At 36.4% G+C, this 19,281-nt stretch overlaps 1 protein-coding gene across 1 annotated transcript; it reads right to left on the bottom strand.

Moving 5' to 3' along the window:
* Positions 1-3,640: 3,640 nt before the first annotated feature.
* Positions 3,641-17,510, bottom strand: ASB17 (ankyrin repeat and SOCS box containing 17; the record flags this gene model as incomplete). The annotated part of the gene is made up of 3 exons (XM_080691447.1): positions 3,641-3,847; positions 9,654-9,933; positions 17,113-17,510. 3 exons carry the CDS (start codon positions 17,508-17,510, stop codon positions 3,641-3,643), a joined length of 885 nt encoding a protein of 294 aa, XP_080547573.1.
* Between the last annotated feature and the right edge of the window lie 1,771 nt (positions 17,511-19,281).

Consider the following 19,281-nt stretch of genomic DNA (forward strand, 5'->3'; position numbering starts at 1 on the left):
CATCATTGTGAAGAGTGTGGCAGAGCAAAATTGCTTACCTTATGGTTTCCAGGAACAAAGAGAGAACAACAACAACAAAAATACTGGGTCATGATATATCCTTCAAGGTACCATATTTACACATGCCCTCAGTAACCTAATTCTTCCAATTAGGCTCCACCTTCAAAAGTTTCCACTGCCTCTGATAAAGCTATCAAATTATTCATCCTTTAGGATTAATACAGGGATGAGGTTAGAGCCCTCATGATTCAAACACTTTTCAAAGCCCAACTCTGAACACTGCTTTCAGTGGGGAGCAATCTTCAAAAAATCAGCCTTTGGGGAACATTTCACATCCAAATAATAATGACAATGAAGCATCTGGAATTAAAGTATATATTTTAGCCATTTATTTAATAACTATATTATTCACAATAATTTGGCCAACAAAATAATTTACAGACTGATTAAAGCCATATTTTTGTTGGTATATGCATATTATATTTTATAATATTTAATATTAACATTTGTTGACTTTATTAAACTCAGAATTCTAAGTATTCTAATCCTAGTAGCCAGATATGTTAGAAAAGTTACAGCTAAAATGATATAGCCAGCCCGGCATGGTGGCACATGCTTGTAATCCCAGTACTTGGGAGGCTGAGACAAGAGGATCTCAGGTTTGCAGCCAGCATCAGCTACTTAGTGAGGCCCTCCATAACTTAGTGAGACCCTGTTTCAAAATAAGGAATAAGAAATAGGACTGGGGATTTAACTCAGAGGTAGAATGCCCCTGGATTCAATCTCCAGTACCGGGAAAAAAAAAATGACATAGCCAAAGGTGGTGATGTACATCTATAATCCCAGGACTTTGGAGGCTGAGCCAGGAGGATCACAGGTTCAAGGCCACCCTCAGCAATTTAGCAAGACCCTGCTTCAAAATAAATTAAAAGGGCTAAATATATAGCTCAGAGGTGGAATGCCCCTGGGTTTAATCCCCAGTGCCAAATAAGTAATTAAACAGCATGCTTCTCTGAAAAATTAATGCATTTGATTACTTGTATTCCTTATTGTCATGTTTTAGAGAATATCAACATACTTGAATTTTACCTTAGCCACATTTTTTTTTTTTTTTTTTTTTGGTGCTGCAGATTGAACTCAGGGGCATTCTATCTCCAAGCTAAACCTCCAGAGCCCTTTTATTTTTTGAAACAGGGTCTCGCTAAATGGCTGAGTCTGTCCTTGGACCTGTGATCTTCCTATCTCAGCCTCCCAGGTACTGAGATTATAGGCATGTGCCACCACACCCAGCTTTACTCTAGCCACATTTTAATTTATAGCATTTGTAAAAGCAGATAGTTTAGGTTTATGACACATTTCTAGAAGGTACTGAAGAGAAAAAGGTCATGGCTGATGGTTGGGGAGAGTGAACAAGAAAAGGGAGGAAACAAAGGCGCCGGGGAGTAGGCAGGGGAAGAAAAGGCACGCAAAGAGGCGCACAGTCACACATGCTGATCGTCATTTCCTCAAAGGTATTATCTTTCTTTTGCATTTAACCTCAATGTTAGATTTCACTAAACTTAAGAATTTTTCATCTATTAAAGCGTTTGATGCAAAAACTCCAGTCAATTGATAACCCCTTTTATTTTAGTTTTGAGATACTGAAATGAAAATAGGTTTATATCTTCTTACAATTAAATTACATTTACTTAAACTGTTTTGTGTGTAGCAGAAACATACCAAAAAGCAAATCGAATTAAAATATAATTATGTCCTGAATAGAGGTGGATACTGGAGACAATCCATTTCTTTAATTTTCAGATCTTTTCAGTTTTTCTTTACCTTTTTTTTTTTGTGAAATGTAGAACATTATCTCATAACTCAGCCTTTCAACATAAATGCCCATAATGTCTTAGTGAACTCTTTAAACTTCCACCTCAAAGCCATTCTGTTAGTCTGTTCCACCCTTCTCACAGGATAAAAGTCCTACTTAATAGTCTTTTCAAGTTTAGTGGTAAAGTATATAGGGCTGGAGAAGAAAGGAAGCTTAATCTTATGCCACAGAAGTCATGCATTTATTTTAAAATCTACTATGGTAAGATTACCTTTTATCTTTTATTTCTCTTTTTCCTAGTATACATTTTATGACTTTTAGTATGTTTATGAATTAATGTAATTATAATCAGGATATAAAACTGTTCCATCACTTCCAAAAGATCATCCTAGTATTTTTCCTTAACTTTAACCTATCAATGATAGACCTACTTTGCTTACCTATAGTTTTATTTTTTCCAGACTGTCCAATGGATAGAATCATACAATATATAACATTTTGAGGCTGGCTATTTCACTTTGCTGTGCCTTTTTATTTCTGACAAGTGCTACTTGTTTGAATATGCCACAGTTTAGTAATTTGTTCATTGAAAGCAATTTGCATTTCCAGTTTTATGAGATTATGAATAAAATTACTATAAATTATTCTATACATGTCGTAGGAGCATACGTTTTCATTCATTAAGATTAAATAGGAGCAAAATAGCTGTGTCCTATCATAAGTGTGTATTTAACTTCATAAAAGTATTCCATACTTTTTCAGAGTGGCTATACTGTTGTATTTCTACAGCCATCTATGAGAAGGGAGCCCAGTTGTTCCTCATACTTATTAATATTTGGGATGGTTAATTTTTAAAAAATTTAGTTATTCTAGTAGTTATGTAGTGAATAATGCTTTTTAAAAGATGTGGCCGGGCATGGTGGTACACGCTTGTAATCCCCGTGCTTGGGAGGTGGAGACAGGAGGATTGCGCAAGTTTGAAAGCCAGCCCCGCTGGCTTAAGAGACCCTGTTTCCAAAAATAAAATAGGTCTGGGAGTGTATCCTGGAGGTAGAAGGGTTTCCAGGAACCCCAGTACCACCAAAAAAAAAAAAAAAAAGTGTGTGTGTGTGTGCGCGCGTGTGTGTGTTACTGAGGAGTTAACCCAGAGGCATTCTACCTCTGAGCCACACTTCCAGCCCTATTTTATTTTTATTTCTTAAACAGGGTCTCACTAGTTTGACCAGTGTCTCAAAACTCGCTGAGGCTGTCCTCGAAACTGAGATTCTACTGTCTCAGCCAAGAACTAGGTTATTCATGTGTACCACCATTATTTCTGTCTTCCAAGGCTGCTCACTTTACAAACATCCTTGAAAAGCTAGTCCAAATTAAATGAAAATGTCTCTGCTCCTAAGACAGGTAGAAATATCAGAGACTTGTCTTCCAGTTTTCTTTGTGCTTCATTCTATACTGCATAATTGTATAGAGAAAAATCTAGTGCCTTAGGTATTTCATAAAGATATAAAAACTTGTCATTGAATGAATTCTAATTTTTTGATAGTTTTTTAAAACATTAACCTTTTTATAGATAACATTTTCATTTTGATGTAATGTTCAACTGAGGTAGATTTTTTATACATGATGTATATAATTTATTCCATTGTATAGAGGAGGCAATGGATAGAGTCACATATTGACTGAGAAGTAACTGATTTAGGACATCATGTGAAAATATATTTTCTGATGGAATGTTCAATGCAATAAAAATGTTCATGAAGCTAATAGTTTATTAACTTCTAAGCCATTTGGTGGTGAGCATCCTTCAAGAACTTAGAATAAAGATACATATTAGTTTTCTAAGTTCAGGTAGTTCTGTAGACGAACAGGAATTAGAAGTGAAAATATTCCATTTGGGAGCATATTGTTGATTAGTAGTTGGGTCCTGATGGTTAGTCTGCAAAGATGTAACAGTTCACATGGATCTTTGTATCTTGTTGTAGGAATGTACTCCAACCAATTTGAAATAATTGGATGTCTTCCTAAACTCAGCTGTGTCTGAAAAAAAGTTTATTTTTGTCATGTTAATTATTGGGTTAGTCCAAAGATTAACGCTTTAGTTCTTACTTAAATTAAAAAGGTAGAGCTTAAATTTATATAATTCTTGTATCCCTTTTCCAAAGGATTTTCACCTGAGGCAGGTATTTTATTTCACTTTATTCTCACAATGATAAAATTTAAATAATATGCATAGTAACGCAAAGCAAAATTACTTTACAATTATGATTGGGAGAGTTTTTAATTTTAGATGGATCATACTTGTATTTTATCAGTTTATTAACAACATGGCCATATACTGGAATTATCTGGAAGATCATAAAAATTATCAATGATTAGTTCCTACTACAGAAACTCTGATTCTTTTACCCTGGGGTTGGGCACAGATGGTATAAGTATTAAAGTTCCCCAGGTGGTTCCAAAGGTTTAGAGTAAAAGTTAATATACAGGAAGGCCTGACTGGAAGCCTGTCCCAATGAAAAATATATTTTAAAGTTTTAGAAAGTTATTTTTTAAAGATTCAATTCTAGAGGCCAATAGATTGACTTAGGAGGGGAGGATATTCCTGTATTACAGATATATTTTCCAGGTATAACCTTTACTTTCCAGGATCCATGACATTTTATTTAATCATATAATATATAATAATTTAATCATATATATTATTTGATCATCAACTATTTAAAAATATTTACTATATGCTCAGCATTGTGATAGATTCTTGGGATAATTGCCAGGATATACAAAGTATACTGTAAAGTATAAACTGTAGGCACAGCTTCTGGGATGTGTTATATTCCCATAGTATAGAATATGACATATTTATAATAAGATATATGTGCTATAATATGGGAAAATGCTGGGAACTATGGAAAAAATAAACAAGAGATGTTTAAAATATTCTGTAAACCATTTTAATGCAATCCTTTACCTTGCACAGGCTACTTGTTAAACTGCAATTGACTGGAACCCAAATATAAATCCCTTGCATCTAAGGTAGGTGATTTAGGTCAATTCACTCTTTCCCAGAACTTTTAACCTCAGAAATAGCATTCATGGAACTATTAGAAAATTGATATGTTTTATAATAATTGTGCAGGACTAATGCTGGACAAAGACAAGCAAGTTACTGAAGATGTAAGAGTTTTGATTGTTTTTTATTTAAAAATGGGTTGGCAAAATAATGTGACCAAGTTGCTTTTCTTACAATTGACCCAAATATATTTTTTATTTTTATTTATTTATTTATTTTTATTTTTTATTGGTGCACTGTATTCATACATCATAGTGGGATACAAACTTTTGTAGACATATATGCACACATCGCCCAGTCAGCCCCCACCCGATCCCCACCCCATTCTCTCCCCATCCCTCCCTCCCATGCTTGGCTTAGTGGTTGACATCTAGTATTATAGCAATTTATCCAAAATTAAAAATGATAATCTCACATAACAGTTTCATTTGTCTGCTACCAAGCTTTTGATGACTTAAAGATAACATTTCAGTATTTCTTTTTACTTTCTTTCTTACCAGAGAATATTTTTTTCTATTTTTTTAGGTGAAACTATCATATATTTATATATTTATTTTTCAGAAAAAAACTCTATCCTAATATGGAATATGGAGTCTAGATACCCAAAACGATCTTGAAAAAGAACAAAGCTAGAAGATATATATTTTCTGATTTCAAACCATATAAAGCTACAATAATTGAAACAGTGTAGTACTGTTCTAAAGGCAGATATATAAACCATTGGAGTTAAATAAAAGCCTAGAGCTAAATTCTTCCCTATATTGTCAAGTTATTTTTGACAAGGTTTCCACGAACATTTGGTGGTAGAAATAATAATATTTTAACTAAATATTGTTCAAACATAATAATTACATGGAAAAGAATAAAGTTGGACCCTTACCTAATCCCATATACAAATATTAACTCAAAATAGATAAAAGACCTAAGAATAAATCTTAAGACTATAAACTTTTAGGAGAAAATCTGGGTCATAAAACCTCACAACATTGAAATTGGCAGTGATTTCTTAGATATGATTTCAATGGCACAGGCAACAGAAGAGTATACAAACTCCCTAAAAAATAAAAAAATATTGTATATCCAAAGACAATGTAGACAGAGTTAAAAGTTACTAATAGAATGGGATAAAATATTTCCAAATGCTATATCTGAAGGTATATTAATATTCCAACTAGAAATCCTAAAAATTAACAACAATAAAGGCAAACAATACCCTTTAGAGATAGGTAAAAGACTAACATAAGTAATGAATCTCCACAGATAACCAATCTTAGTTGACTGTTGGATGGAAACTCTTGTTTCTCTGGTTCTGGTGTGTGTTACCTATTTCTTCTTTGTAGTTAATCTCTTTGAGTATTTTCTCTAGTGCTGATTTTGAAGACAAAAATTCCTTCAGTTTCTGTTTGTCATGGAAGCTTCTTATTTCTCCATCTAATTTGATAGAAAGTTTTGCTGGGTAGAAAATTTTTGGCTGGAAGTTGTTTTCTTTCAGAGTTTGGAATATGTTACTCCAAGCCCTTCTGGCTCTCATGACTTGGTTTGGGAAGTCTGGAGTGATTCTAATTGGTTTGCCTCTGAATGTCACTTGGCCCTTTGTTTTTGTTGCCTTTAAGATTCTCTGCTTGGCTTCTACATTGGTCATTTTGACAATTATGTGGCGTGGGGATCCTCTTCTCCGATCCTGTCTAAAGGGAGTTCTATAAGTTTCCTGGACCTGTGTATCGACCTCTTGCTCTATGTCTGGAAAATTTTATGCTATTACTTCCTTGAAGAGATTGTTGATCCCTTTGGTTTCACCTTCTTTTCCCTCCTCTATTCCAATTATTCTTAGGTTAGCTCTCTTAAAATGGGCCCATATTTCTTCAATATCAGATTCCTGCTGTCGGATATTTTTTTCTAGATTAGAAACTATGCGTTCATTTTTGGATTGCTCATCTTCTAAGAGCGAGATTCTGTTCTCCATGTGTTCTAATCGGTTGTTTGTGCTTTGAATTGAGGCCTTTACTTCATTAATTGCATCCTTTATCTCTCTTTGGCTCTCTCTGAGTTCTTTTCGAAGCACCTCTATTATTTCTAGAGTTATTTTTCTAATTTGTTCTTCTAGAAATCTCTGATTTTCTGTTTTATCGGGTTCTGATGTTGTGGGGTTGTGGGCATTCATTGCTCCATTGTTATTCCTCTTTCCCATGATTTCGGAGGTTTGTGCCTTCTCTGGGTTCTTCTCTGGGTCACTACGGCTTCACTTAAGGTGCTCTGGATCTCGAGTCAGTAGTATCTCAGACCCCACTACTCCTTTACTGGGTTGTATCACAGAGTCTCCGACCCAGGGAGTCGATAGAGGCTGCTTTAGACTATGGGGGGTGCCAGGTTGCACGTTCTCCTATGGTGTGATATCTCTGCCACCACCACTCCCCCACTGGGTCAAGTCCCAGGGAGTACAGTACTGGGATTTCTCCTCTGTGGCCCGCAATTTGACTCACTGTTCTTGAGTACGCAGATGTAGCTGTACTGGACTCGGTGAATTCACTGCTGCTGCCGCCGGTGGCAATATGGCGCCGCTGTTACGCCCTCAGCCGTGAGGCTGGCGTATTTTTTCTTCTCTGGTTTTGAGTTCCACTCTGAGTCCCTGTAGCGTGTGCTGAGCTCAGCCACTGGGAGCTTTAGATGCTCCCTGCGCCGAAAGATCCTGCCTGGCTGTTCCACAGCGGCTCACCTCGGCTTGCTGTAGCCGTCTGGTGAATTCGCCGCTGCCGCCGGCAGTATGGCGCTGCTGCCACGTCCTCGGGCGTGAGTCTGGTGTATCTCCTCTGTGGTTCTGAGCTCTGTTCTCAGTCTGCTTTCTCTCTGGAGCCTGGTGATTTTTTTGTTTCTCTGGTGATGGTGTTTTCTGGCTATGAAAGGTGCTGATTTTGTGGTAATGGAGATTGGTTGTTAGCGGGGCTCTTAAGCCCCGCTTTTCTCGGTCGCCATCTTCCCGGAAGTCTCCGACCCAAATATTGATATTTATTGTTGAGCATTTAAAAAGGCATCAGAGCCGGGCGTGGTGGCGCACACTTGTAATCCCCGCTCTTGGGAGGCGGAGACATGAGGATCGCGCAGGTTTGAAGCCAGCCTTGCTGGTTTAAGAGACCCTGTTTCCAAATAAAAATATAAAAAATAGGTATCTGGGAGTGTAGCCCAGAGGTAGAAGGGTTTCCAGGAATTCCAGTAACACACACACACACACACACACACACACACACACACACACACACATCATAGCTCTTATGAGTTTATTTCTAAGTTAAATCTTTAGATTAGCAACACTATTATTCGTTGGTTATTTGACTGGATTAAGTTTATAGGAATAGCTTTCTCTTTATTAAGCAGAATTTTTTCTTTTTCTTTTTCTTTTTCTTTTTCTTTTTCTTTTTCTTTTTTTGGTGGTACTGGGGTTCGTGGAAGTCCTTCTACCTCCGGGCTACACTCCCAGACCTATTTTTACATTTTTATTTGGGTACAGGGTCTCCTAAGCCAGCGCGCGCGGCTGGCTTTCAAACCTGCGTGATTCTCCTGTCTGCCTCCCATGTGCGGTGATTACAAGTGTGCGCCACCACGCCCGGCAAGCAGAATTTTTTCTAATAGTGGGTATAATATAGTTTGATGTTGAAACTTGTTTATTTTGTGGTGCTGATATTTGAATTCAGGGACATTCTACCTCCAAGCTGCACTCCCAGTTCTATTTTATTTTTTATTTGAAAACAAAGTCTAAGTAGCTGACAGCCTCTTTAATTGCTCAGGATGGCTTCGGACCTGAGATCGTCCTGTCTCAGCCTCCCAAGTACTGGGATTACAGGCATGTGCCACCATATCCAGCAAACTTGTTCACTTTGAACAATGACTGTTTTTTTTTTTCTAAACTTAATTTATTACAAAAATCTTATTAAGAAGGTCTTCATATTTCTGAGAGATATTTTCAGTTGATCAAATATTTTAAGACTTTATATTCTTATAATGCCTAAATTGGGGATTTTTAATGGCAAAATCTATCTCTTGTCTCATGATTGTATTTTTAGAGAGAAACACAACTTTCTTTTTCTTGTTGTTCTTTTTGTTGTTGTTGTTGTTCTTCTTCTCCTCTTCCTCCTCCTCCTCCTCCTCCTCCTCCTCCTCCTCCTCCTCCTCCTCCTCCTCCTCCTCCTCTTCCTCCTTCTCCTCTTTTTTTGGTGGTACTGGGGTTCCTGGAAACTCTTCTTTCTCCGGGCTACACTCCCAGACCTATTTTTATATTTTTATTTGGAAACAGGGTCTCTTAAGCCAGCACTCTGGCTTCGAACCTGCACAATACTCCTGTCTCCACCTCCCAAGCGTGGGGATTACAAGTGTGCGCCACCACCCTTGGCTCCACAACTTTCATTTTGAAATATTTTACTGGAAAGGAGTTCTGTAAGGCCTTTTATCTATTTTTGCTTTTAAGAGCCATATAAATCTTAAACACAGCTGTTTATGTTACTGGAATTTAATAATATAATGTACATCTATTTAATGCTACTAAAATAAATGATAAAATTAACTTTTAAAATTATTTCTATTTAGGGAATGTATGAAGGAAAGAATTAATTTTTTAGCTAATTTGGATTTTGCCTGCTATTTTTAATTAATAAGCATATACTTAATGATTGACTTATTAGATGTATTCTATAGATTAAAAAATAACTTTATTTTTGCCTCCACAGTTTTATCCAAAATTCATCAGCATTTGAGGCTAAGCCCAGAGTACAATATTCTCCTTACCTCTATTTCCTTGACTGAAATGGCAGGAAGAACTCTGGAACATAGCACTAAGCATGTTTTAGCATCTTCCTTGATGTCAATCAATTCATGATCAACCATTATTCTCACTCTTGAAGGGTAGAGCAATATTGTCAAGACGATATTGAGAGGATATTTTTCTCTTTCTAATATTCCATATTGCAAGAGTATTTTTAAGATGTTAGACTGTCTTGTCTGAGCTACGTAAAGTAGAGGTGTGATGCCACTTAGTGGACTTGGGCAGTACACTGGTGTGAAAGTTCTGTGAATCAAAGAGAAACCTCATTAAGTACAGAATTAAGAAATATGATGAGCATTTTATAAACAGTAATAAAAATAATACTATTATCTTAAATATTGTCATAACCTCTAAGGTATATCCTTATATATAATGTAATTTATATTTATATATAACTTGTATTAAAAAGTTTTCCAATGTATAAGTCTAGACCAAACTGAAGGCTAAAACTCCTACTAAACATTTAGTTTCCCCTTTACACTTGTAAAAATAAACAGAAAAGATTGATGGCACATGGAAAATTTACTTTTAGTCATAGCAGTTCTGAGTTTCTCACTTGAGAAATTCATACTGAATAGGAGAATATTATAAAACTCACGATGATGCCGGGTGTGGTGGCGCATGCTTGTAATCCCTGTGCTTGGGAGGAGGAGACAGGGGGATCGCGCACTGTCGAAGCCAGCCACGCTGGTGTAAGAGACCCTGCTTCAAAAATATAAAATAGTTCTGGGAGTGTAGCCTGGAGGTAGAAGGGCTTCCAGGACCCCAGTACCACCAAAACCAAAACCAAACCAAAACAAAACAAAAACCCAAAAGACTCATGAATTTAAATTGAAAAAGGAGGAAAGACCTTTTCTATTTCACTTTATTAATAGGACTATGTGATCCGGGTGAGGTGGCGCACGCTTGTAATCCTAGCATTTGGGAGGCTGAGACCAGAGGATCGTGGTTCGCGGACATCCTCAGCTACTTAGTGAGGCACTTTGTAACTTAGTGAGACCCTGTTTCAATATAAAGAATAAAAAACAGGGGAGGGGTTGTAGGTCAGAGGTCGAATTCCCCTGGGTTCCAACCCCAGACCCGCAAAAAAAAATAAAGAAAAAAATAGGATTATGTGAACAGTTTGATATTGTTTTGTTTTTATTCTTAATCACATATTAGACATGAGCTTGAATTGAGATGGGAGATTAGAAGAAAAAAGACTAAGTGCAATTACTTTAATTCCATTTTTCCATTTCAATAAAGTTAGAATTGGTGTTCATGGGCTTAAGAAATATAAATTATGGTAATAGTATATCAGGTTCCTCAAGGGCAGAATTTAATTTTTCTTCTTCAAAAGTAAAGTCTTGAGTCACCTCTAAAATATTCTTTTCCCTGGAGTGCCACATAATGGGTAGACTTGAAATTTTTTTCTGCCTTCTGATAGAAATAAAAATTTATTTTTCTAATGTTATAGAGTATTTACAATTATTTAATAAACTTTTATACTTTCTGGTGAGTTGTTAAGTATAAATGTAGAGCAGACATGGTGTTGACATATCTGGCCATAGGGAACTTTGTATTAACAAGTCTTAACTTTTTACAATGTGCTTTTATAGTTCATCATAATTATATATCATGGTGAGGTACAATGTGATGCAAACATACATGCACATAGCACTTGGTACACTTCCCTCTGGATCCCACATCTCTTCCCCATCCCCCCATACAGGTTGGTGAGATTGGTAGTGATATTTTCATATATGGATTTAGTATTATTTGAACCGTTTCCTTCGTCAGTCCTTCTTTTTACCCTCCTCAACTTCCTTGCCAGTTTTCTTCCACTATTCTACTGTTCTCTCTTCATTTATCTGAAGTTTCTTTTCTTTTCCATTTTCTCTCTAGGTTTTACATATGAAAGAAAAGATATGACCTTGACTTTCTGAGGTGGCTTATCTTACTTTGCATAATATTTTCTAGTTCCATCCATTTTCCTACAAATAATATACTCAATATACTTAGTGCTATAAATTTTCCTCTTAAAACTGCCTTCAAAGTGTCTCATAGATTTTTGTATATCATGTCTCTATTTTTGTTAAATTTTAGGAATTAAAAAAAACTCTCCCCTTATTTATTTTCTTTTTTTCTTTTTTATTTGCAAAAAATGACTAAAAATCATATAAGTTAAAAATGAGATTGAAAAGTCTAATCTGTATCTAAATGACATTATGATTAATCCTCACATTTAAAGAGTATGGTACTATAGACCAAAATTTGTTTAATCTGTACTGACAGTTAATTATAACAGTGCTTATATGAATGGAGAGAGGCAAGCAAAGCAAGATTCCATTTTTAAATGTGAGGTTAATGAACTGAGCCCTCTGTATCTGAAAACCTGTCATATATGCTTATAAAATGGGGTAAAATATTTCTATATAGACATGCAGAGGATGATTCAGTTTTGTAGCTATAATTATTTCTAAATTTTTATACTCATTTTCTTTTGCTCTCTAGCTGACAAATACAATAGATGTGTCTCCACAGTAATTTTATCTCTGTGATATTTAACCCAGTAGTGTTTCCTGAAGCCATGTTTTCTCTTTACTTGAACTGGTCTCTCCCAGCTACCCATTTATCTCTTTGGCTATTCCTTCTCAACCCTGGGCTCAGCCTCGTCTTCCTTTGCCACCAATATCTAAGTGTGTGTTGTCTTTTGACGATTTTGTGTGTGTGTGTGTGTGTGTGTGTGTGTGTGTGTGTGTGTGGTACTGGGGTCCTGGAAACCCTTCTACCTCTAGGGTATACTCCCAGACCTATTTTATATTTTTATTTGTAAACAGGGTCTCTTAAACCAGCGCAGCTGGCTTTGAACCTGCGCGATCCTCCTGTCTCTGCCTCCCAAGCGCGGGGATTACAAGCGTGCGTCACCATACCTGGCTTTTGACGAATTTTTATTTGACTATTCTCAGGCAATTTTGTTCATGACCATAAGTTTAACTACTATATACTTATTTATTTCCACGAATATTAAATGCATACTCTATGCTAGGCATTGTTTTAGGTGTTTAGGATAAATCAGTGAGTAAAATAAAAGCACTTGCTTTCTTGCTTATGTTCTAGGGAGGCAATGACTACAATATAAGATAATATAATAAACAAGCAATTTTGTACATTAGCAGGTGCTAAATGTAGTGGGAAATAGAAGTATGGATATGCTGGAAGGTGCAGTGAGGGCTAGTTTCACTTAACATAGTATTCTCCAGGTCCTTCCATTTTCTTTCAAAAGAAAGAATTTCTTGGTAATTCTATCTTCTTTGCTCCAAGGATTGGGGTAAGTGGGCTTTGTTGTTTAAAACTACAGGGGCAGATTAGAGAAAGGGAGGCACATTTCACCACACTCTGAGAAAGAATTGAAGCTGTATCAACATTCTATTCAACAAGATCTTGGCTGCATACTTGCCATTATCTGACTGAGTTCTAGGCACTAAGGTTTTGATACTGAAGAAATAGTCAAGGCTCCTGATCTCATGGAGCTCACTTTCAGTGAGGGTTGATAGTGAGCAGACAAATCAATGAGAAAAAAATGAACAACAAGCAGATCAGTAATTAGTGCTGTGCAGAAAATAAAGATAATATGCCATGATAATGAATGGTGTTTTTAGACTGGGTGACTAGGGAAGGCCTCTCTTGGAGATGATACACTGTGATCAGCTGATAAGAAGGCTCTAGCCACAGGAAGACCCAAGTAAAGAGATTTTTGGTGCTGAAGAAACAGTTACTATGAGGAATATATTATACAATACATTATACATAATAAAAATAATATATAATATATAATAACTTAAGACAGGAATGAACAGTAAGATGTTCAAGAAACATAAAGGTCTGTGGGATGAAATAGATCAATAGGGAAAGTAACATGGGACTAGGTTTGGGACAAGTATCAAGGGGCCATTCCTGTAGCTTTTATAAAAAGGTACGTTGTTTGATACTATTTATGGTGAAAAAACTTTGGAGAATTTTGAGCATGGTTGATATGAATTATCTCATACTGTTAAAAGGTCACTCAGACGTTCAAGTGAATTGTAGATTATAGCATTTGGAGGGCAGAGTACAAGCTGGAAGGCTGTTTGAGAGTCTATCATGGCTTCACTTAGAAATGGAGGAGATGAAAAATAGTACTAATTGGGTTATTTATTTATTTATTTGTTTATTTATTTATTATTTTTGGTGGTACTGGGGTTCCTGGAAGCCCTTCTGCCTCCGGGCTACACTCCCAGACCTATTTTATATTTTTAAATTTTGAAAGAGGGTCTCTTAAGCCAGCGCCACTGGCTTTGAACCTGCGTTATCCTCCTGTCTCTGCCTCCCAAGCACGGGGATTACAAGCATGCGCCACCACGCCCAGCTATTTTATATTTTTAAATTTTGAAACAGGGTTTCTTAAGCCAGCGCTGCTGGCTTCGAACCTGCACGATTCTCCTGTCTCCGCCTCCCAAGCGCGGGGATTACAAGGGTGCACCACCACTCCTGGCAGAGTTATGTTTTAAAGATAAAGCAGAGGACTTGCTGATGTCTTGGTGAAAGGAAAAAAATAATCAAGAGTAAATCTCAAGCCAGGAATGGTGGTACATGCTTGTAATCCCAGCATTTGGAAGGCTGAGACAGGAGGATTGCAGGTTTGAGGCCTGCCTCAGAAAATAATGAGACTCTCATCAACCTAGTGAGACCATGTTTCAAAATTAAAAAAAAAAAATAGGGTAGGGAGTGTAGCTTGGAGGTAGAATGCCCCTGGGTTCAATTTTCAATACACACACACAAAAAGAATAAATCCCAGATTTCAGCCTTCGAGTAACTGGATAACAGCAACAAAGGCTGTAGACCAGCTAAGGAATCTAAGGAGAGGAGCACACTGACAGGGAGAGGGTTGTGTTAGTTCAATATTCTGTTTTATTTTCATTCAGATTGAGATGCCATGTGACAAGTCAAGTAGACAGTAGAAGGAGTTTGGAGCTCAGGGCTAGAGAGAAAGATTTGGGAGACTGTGGCATATAAATCATATTTAAAGCAATGAATCTGCTAAACTTTGTAGGAAATGTATAGCTAGAAAACAGAAGGACCCAAGGCAGAGGTCTTATCACCTAGAAATAGTTATCTCCCAGGTACTAGCATCGTTCAAGCAAAGACTAATGAGCAGCAGCCAGATGTTCTGCAAGAAGCTGCTGCTCAGAGTAAATGTCTGCCAATAAATTCTCAGGCTGCATCCAGAATTCTAAGATTCTGAAAGATCCAGTGACATTGTGGTAAACAGAACTGTCCTATAATGAGTTTTGTCTTGTGAATGCATCTATATCAAAATTTATTAATTTTAAAGCTGTCCTTTAAAATAATTGTCAATAGGGGCTGCACTTGCCTAGCATGCATGAGGCCCCGTATGATCTGCAAGATCAAGAGGAAAAGAAGTTGTTAATGGCCTTCTATCATGTGACACTCTATTTTCCTTTCTTCCATTTTTTCCTTCTAATTTTTCCTTTCTCTCCCTTCATCTTTAATTATTTTTACTTATTTTCTCTTCCTTTATTTTACTCCATTTTCCATGGGCTTGCTGAGGCATTCTTTAGTCCAACTAGTGATACTCAGCTTTAGAAGCTGCCAGTCTTTGGCAGAGTTAACAAATATAATGGTTAGTTAATACAGCAAAAAGTACTGGGCCTGGTGGCGCACACTTGTAATCCCAGTGCTTGGGAGGCTGAGAGAGGAGGATCACATAAGTTCAAAGCCAGCCTCAGCTACTTAGTGAGGCTCTCAGCAACTTAGTGAGACCCTGTTTCCAAATAAAACAGAAAATAGGTATGGGAGTATAGCCCCGAGGTAGAAAAGCCCCTGGGTTCTACCCTCAGTACAACATTAAAAAAGTGCTATTTGGGGGTTTTAAATTGATATTTCCCACCCACAGCTATCAGTCCATTACTTGGGTAATCAAGAAACAATCTAGTGTTCTCCAAGAGCACAGGGTACACCGCCAAGAGAGCATGTCGGCTTCATGGAGAACCTAAACTTCCTTAGTCTTAACTGATCCTGTTTTGTTTTTCATTGAATGTCTGCTTCTGTCACTGTGCCTAGTGCAGTGTGGAACACAAAATGAGGTGATAAAATACTTTGTAGAAGAATGAAAAAATGCATATCAGTTCTAATTAGACTAATCCCTAAATCTAAAGAATAAGTTGGGTTTAGTGCAAACTGGATATCCTATAGCATCCATATTACAGACTCTACAAGGAGGTCACAATGGGGATTTTATTTTCACAGATCCTCAGTGGTACTCATTAGGTAGATTGACATGCTCAGACTATGGAAAATTTGGCCTTACAGCAGATTGCGTAAAGTATTTGATTTTCATTATGCTCAATTGCGGAGAACTTTAAATTAGCAATGCTTAACACACAAATAGGGAGCTATTATGTATAATATAATAAGTATTACTAAGGGAAGATATGTGTATATTCTGAATTGTATTTTGAAAGTCGATTTATATAAATACTATAAACAAAGCTGGGTGTGGTGACACAAGCTTGTAATCGCAGTACTTGGGAGGTCGAGACAGGAGGATCGCAGGTTCAAGGACAGCCTCAGCTACTTAGTGAGGCCCTCTGCAACTTAGTGAGTCCCTGCTTCAAAATAAAAAATAAAAAAAAAATAGGGCTGGGGATTTAGCTTGGAGGTAGAATGACCCTGGGTTCAATTCCCAGTACCATATATACATATGGTACTGGGAACACACACACACACACACACACACACACACACACACACATATATGTTACAATATATATATCATATAATCTCAGCCTGGTATGGTGGCTCATGCTTGTAACCCCAGTACCCCAATAATTGGGAGGTTGAGATAGGAGGATCACAGGTTTGCAATCAGCTTCAGCAACTTGCCGGGGCCCTATGCAACTTAGTGAGACTGTTTCAAAATAAAAAGATAAAATAAAATAGAGCTGGGGGTGTTTTTCAGAGGTGGAATGCTCTTGTTCAATCCCAAGTACCACACACACACACACACACACACACACACACACACACACCCACCAATATACAATGTTGGTGTTTTCAGTAAGAGATCACAGTGTTAACCTAGAACAGTACCTTTGTCTCGTTACAGACATCTATATTTTATAACACTTCATTACTTTGGGAACTAATATGTAAGCTATATAGAGAAGAACCGCTAATAATTTATTGGTACATAATAATGTTACATATAGGTAAAATGTTTATTAACTACATAAGGAATAACAGAATAAACAAACACTAACCAACTAAATCAGGATTTCTTATCCATATATAGCCACTATATATATTAATTTTAGAATGTGAAGGTAAACTCTTAAAGAAAAATTTTTTATGGTAAAAAGTTTTACCATATGGGATCATTACCTCCATATCAGTGCCAGGTTACAACTTCTGTCTTGAACATAGTTTTTTGTCTTCTTGAGAAGCAATTCCACGAAGTCAGGATTACCTTTTCTGGCAAAAACCCAGTACAGAATTGTATTCACACATATTTCAGTAAATTCAAGATTAAAATTTAGCTCAAAACGGTATCCGGATTTTTCCACAAATGCAATATAATCTGTGAGGAGTGTGTCAAATCCATCCAAGTCGATGTACCTCAGAATTTTTGCTAATGTTCTATAAATCCTGGGTTCATAACAGTGATATCCCCACTGACCCAAAAACTGCAAAGAGGGTCTCTTTACAATTTTTTCAATGAGATTGCAGAATATATTGCTTCTTGGAAAAGAAGCTTTACGACCCAATTTAGATTTACTCATTGCTTCTTAAGGCAGGAATTCAGAAATTAAATGACAGGTAGTCATCCTGTAATCCTTCAGTTACATATTTTGATAATGCAGTGGGATTCACTCCACAGAAAGTGCCCTTTAAACTGTATCCAGAAAAAAAAAAAACTTCATAGGAAATGTCACCATAAAGTACTGGATGACATCACAATAGATGCAGAGCTGTCATCAGCAGAGGTCAGAAATTTGGGATATTGTTTGTAATTGGTGACACTGGAGAGAGACATCTTGGGCGAAATGGTGTGGAAAAGAGCTAAGATATAATGTTTTCACTTTTATAATAATTCAGCTCAAGTTGCTCTGTGTTTCTTAAGTGTTAAAAGTATAGTTTACGCCGGGCGTGGTGGCGCACGCTTGTAATCCCCGCGCTTGGGAGGCAGAGACAGGAGGATCGCGCAGGTTCGAAGCCAGCCGCGCGCGCTGGCTTAGGAGACCCTGTTTCCAAAAATGAAAATGTAAAAAATAGGTCTGGGAGTGTAGCCCGGAGGTAGAAGGGCTTCCAGGAACCCCAGTACCACCAAAAAAAAAAAAAAGTATAGTTTACATGTTATACTAAATAAAATCATAAACAAATTGATTATTATTTTTAGGCTAGCATGTAAATGAACAACAAAGCATTGATATCCTCATATTCTAGATGAAAACCACTTCTCAATCCTTTTTTTTATTAATTTCCCTGTTCAGTAGTTGGGCACATTGCTTTGGTAGCAAAAGTAAACTTGCTAACTGGTACTATATTTATTCCCAAAGAGAAAAGATGATACAATCTTAAACAAAATTCAGGTACTTTGTCTTAGAATTTAAAATTTAATAGAGATAATTCCTTAAAAAACCAGGAAGAATATATAAGATTTGGTTGTTAAAGGTATTTCAAGCTTGTTGTGGCATCCTTGCCATAACAAAATTAAGGGGAAATTATGGTTGTTTTATAATTATTAGTTTATATTTCAGCAACTTTTCTATGCCATTCACAGACTGCTCAATCTTAAATTAACAACCTTGGTTGTATGTATTACTTGTGTGTTTGTATTAGCATTTTTGAGGTACTTAAATGTTCTCTTTTTCTTTTTACTTATGTTTCTTTAAATTATGAGTAATGCTTTCTTCGTAAGAGGAAATTACAACTTAGGTTTACAATAATATACTTCTACCAATATTGCACTTTTTAAAAAAAAACTTTGAAGCCTCTCACCATGGCAATCTAATTATTGTCCTCTTTTTGAAAATCAAGTTTAGTTGTTTTTATTTTATTTTTTCATTTTCTCTATCTCAAAAATAAATTTTTTTTTTTGGTACTGGGAATGGAACCCAGGGGCATTTGCTAAGTAGCTGAGGCTGTCTGTGAACCGCAATCCTCCGGTCTCTGCCTCTTGAATGCTAGGATTAAAAGCGGGCTCCATCACACCCAGCTCAAAAAATAAATTTTAATTGAACTATTTTGTTATTTAGTAATATAATACATAAAAGTTAAAGCAAATTGAAACATGATAAAGCCAATAAAAAATCTCTACTTGACATAATCATGTTAGCAATTTTATGTATATCCTTTCTAATGATTTTATGCTTACATAGATATAAATATATATTATTATTTTCATGCAAATGGGATGAAATTATGCATAGGTGATTCTATGATTATCTTTTATTAATATAACGGTGTGGCTGAACGCTTTCTCCAGAAATGAAAGTTACAGATAAATTGTAGGAGAGTGGCATGATTGAATAGTCTCAGCAGTATACAAAA

This window comes from Muscardinus avellanarius (assembly GCF_963383645.1).
Source record: "Muscardinus avellanarius genome assembly, chromosome: 3".
Taxonomy (NCBI): Eukaryota; Metazoa; Chordata; class Mammalia; order Rodentia; family Gliridae; genus Muscardinus; species Muscardinus avellanarius.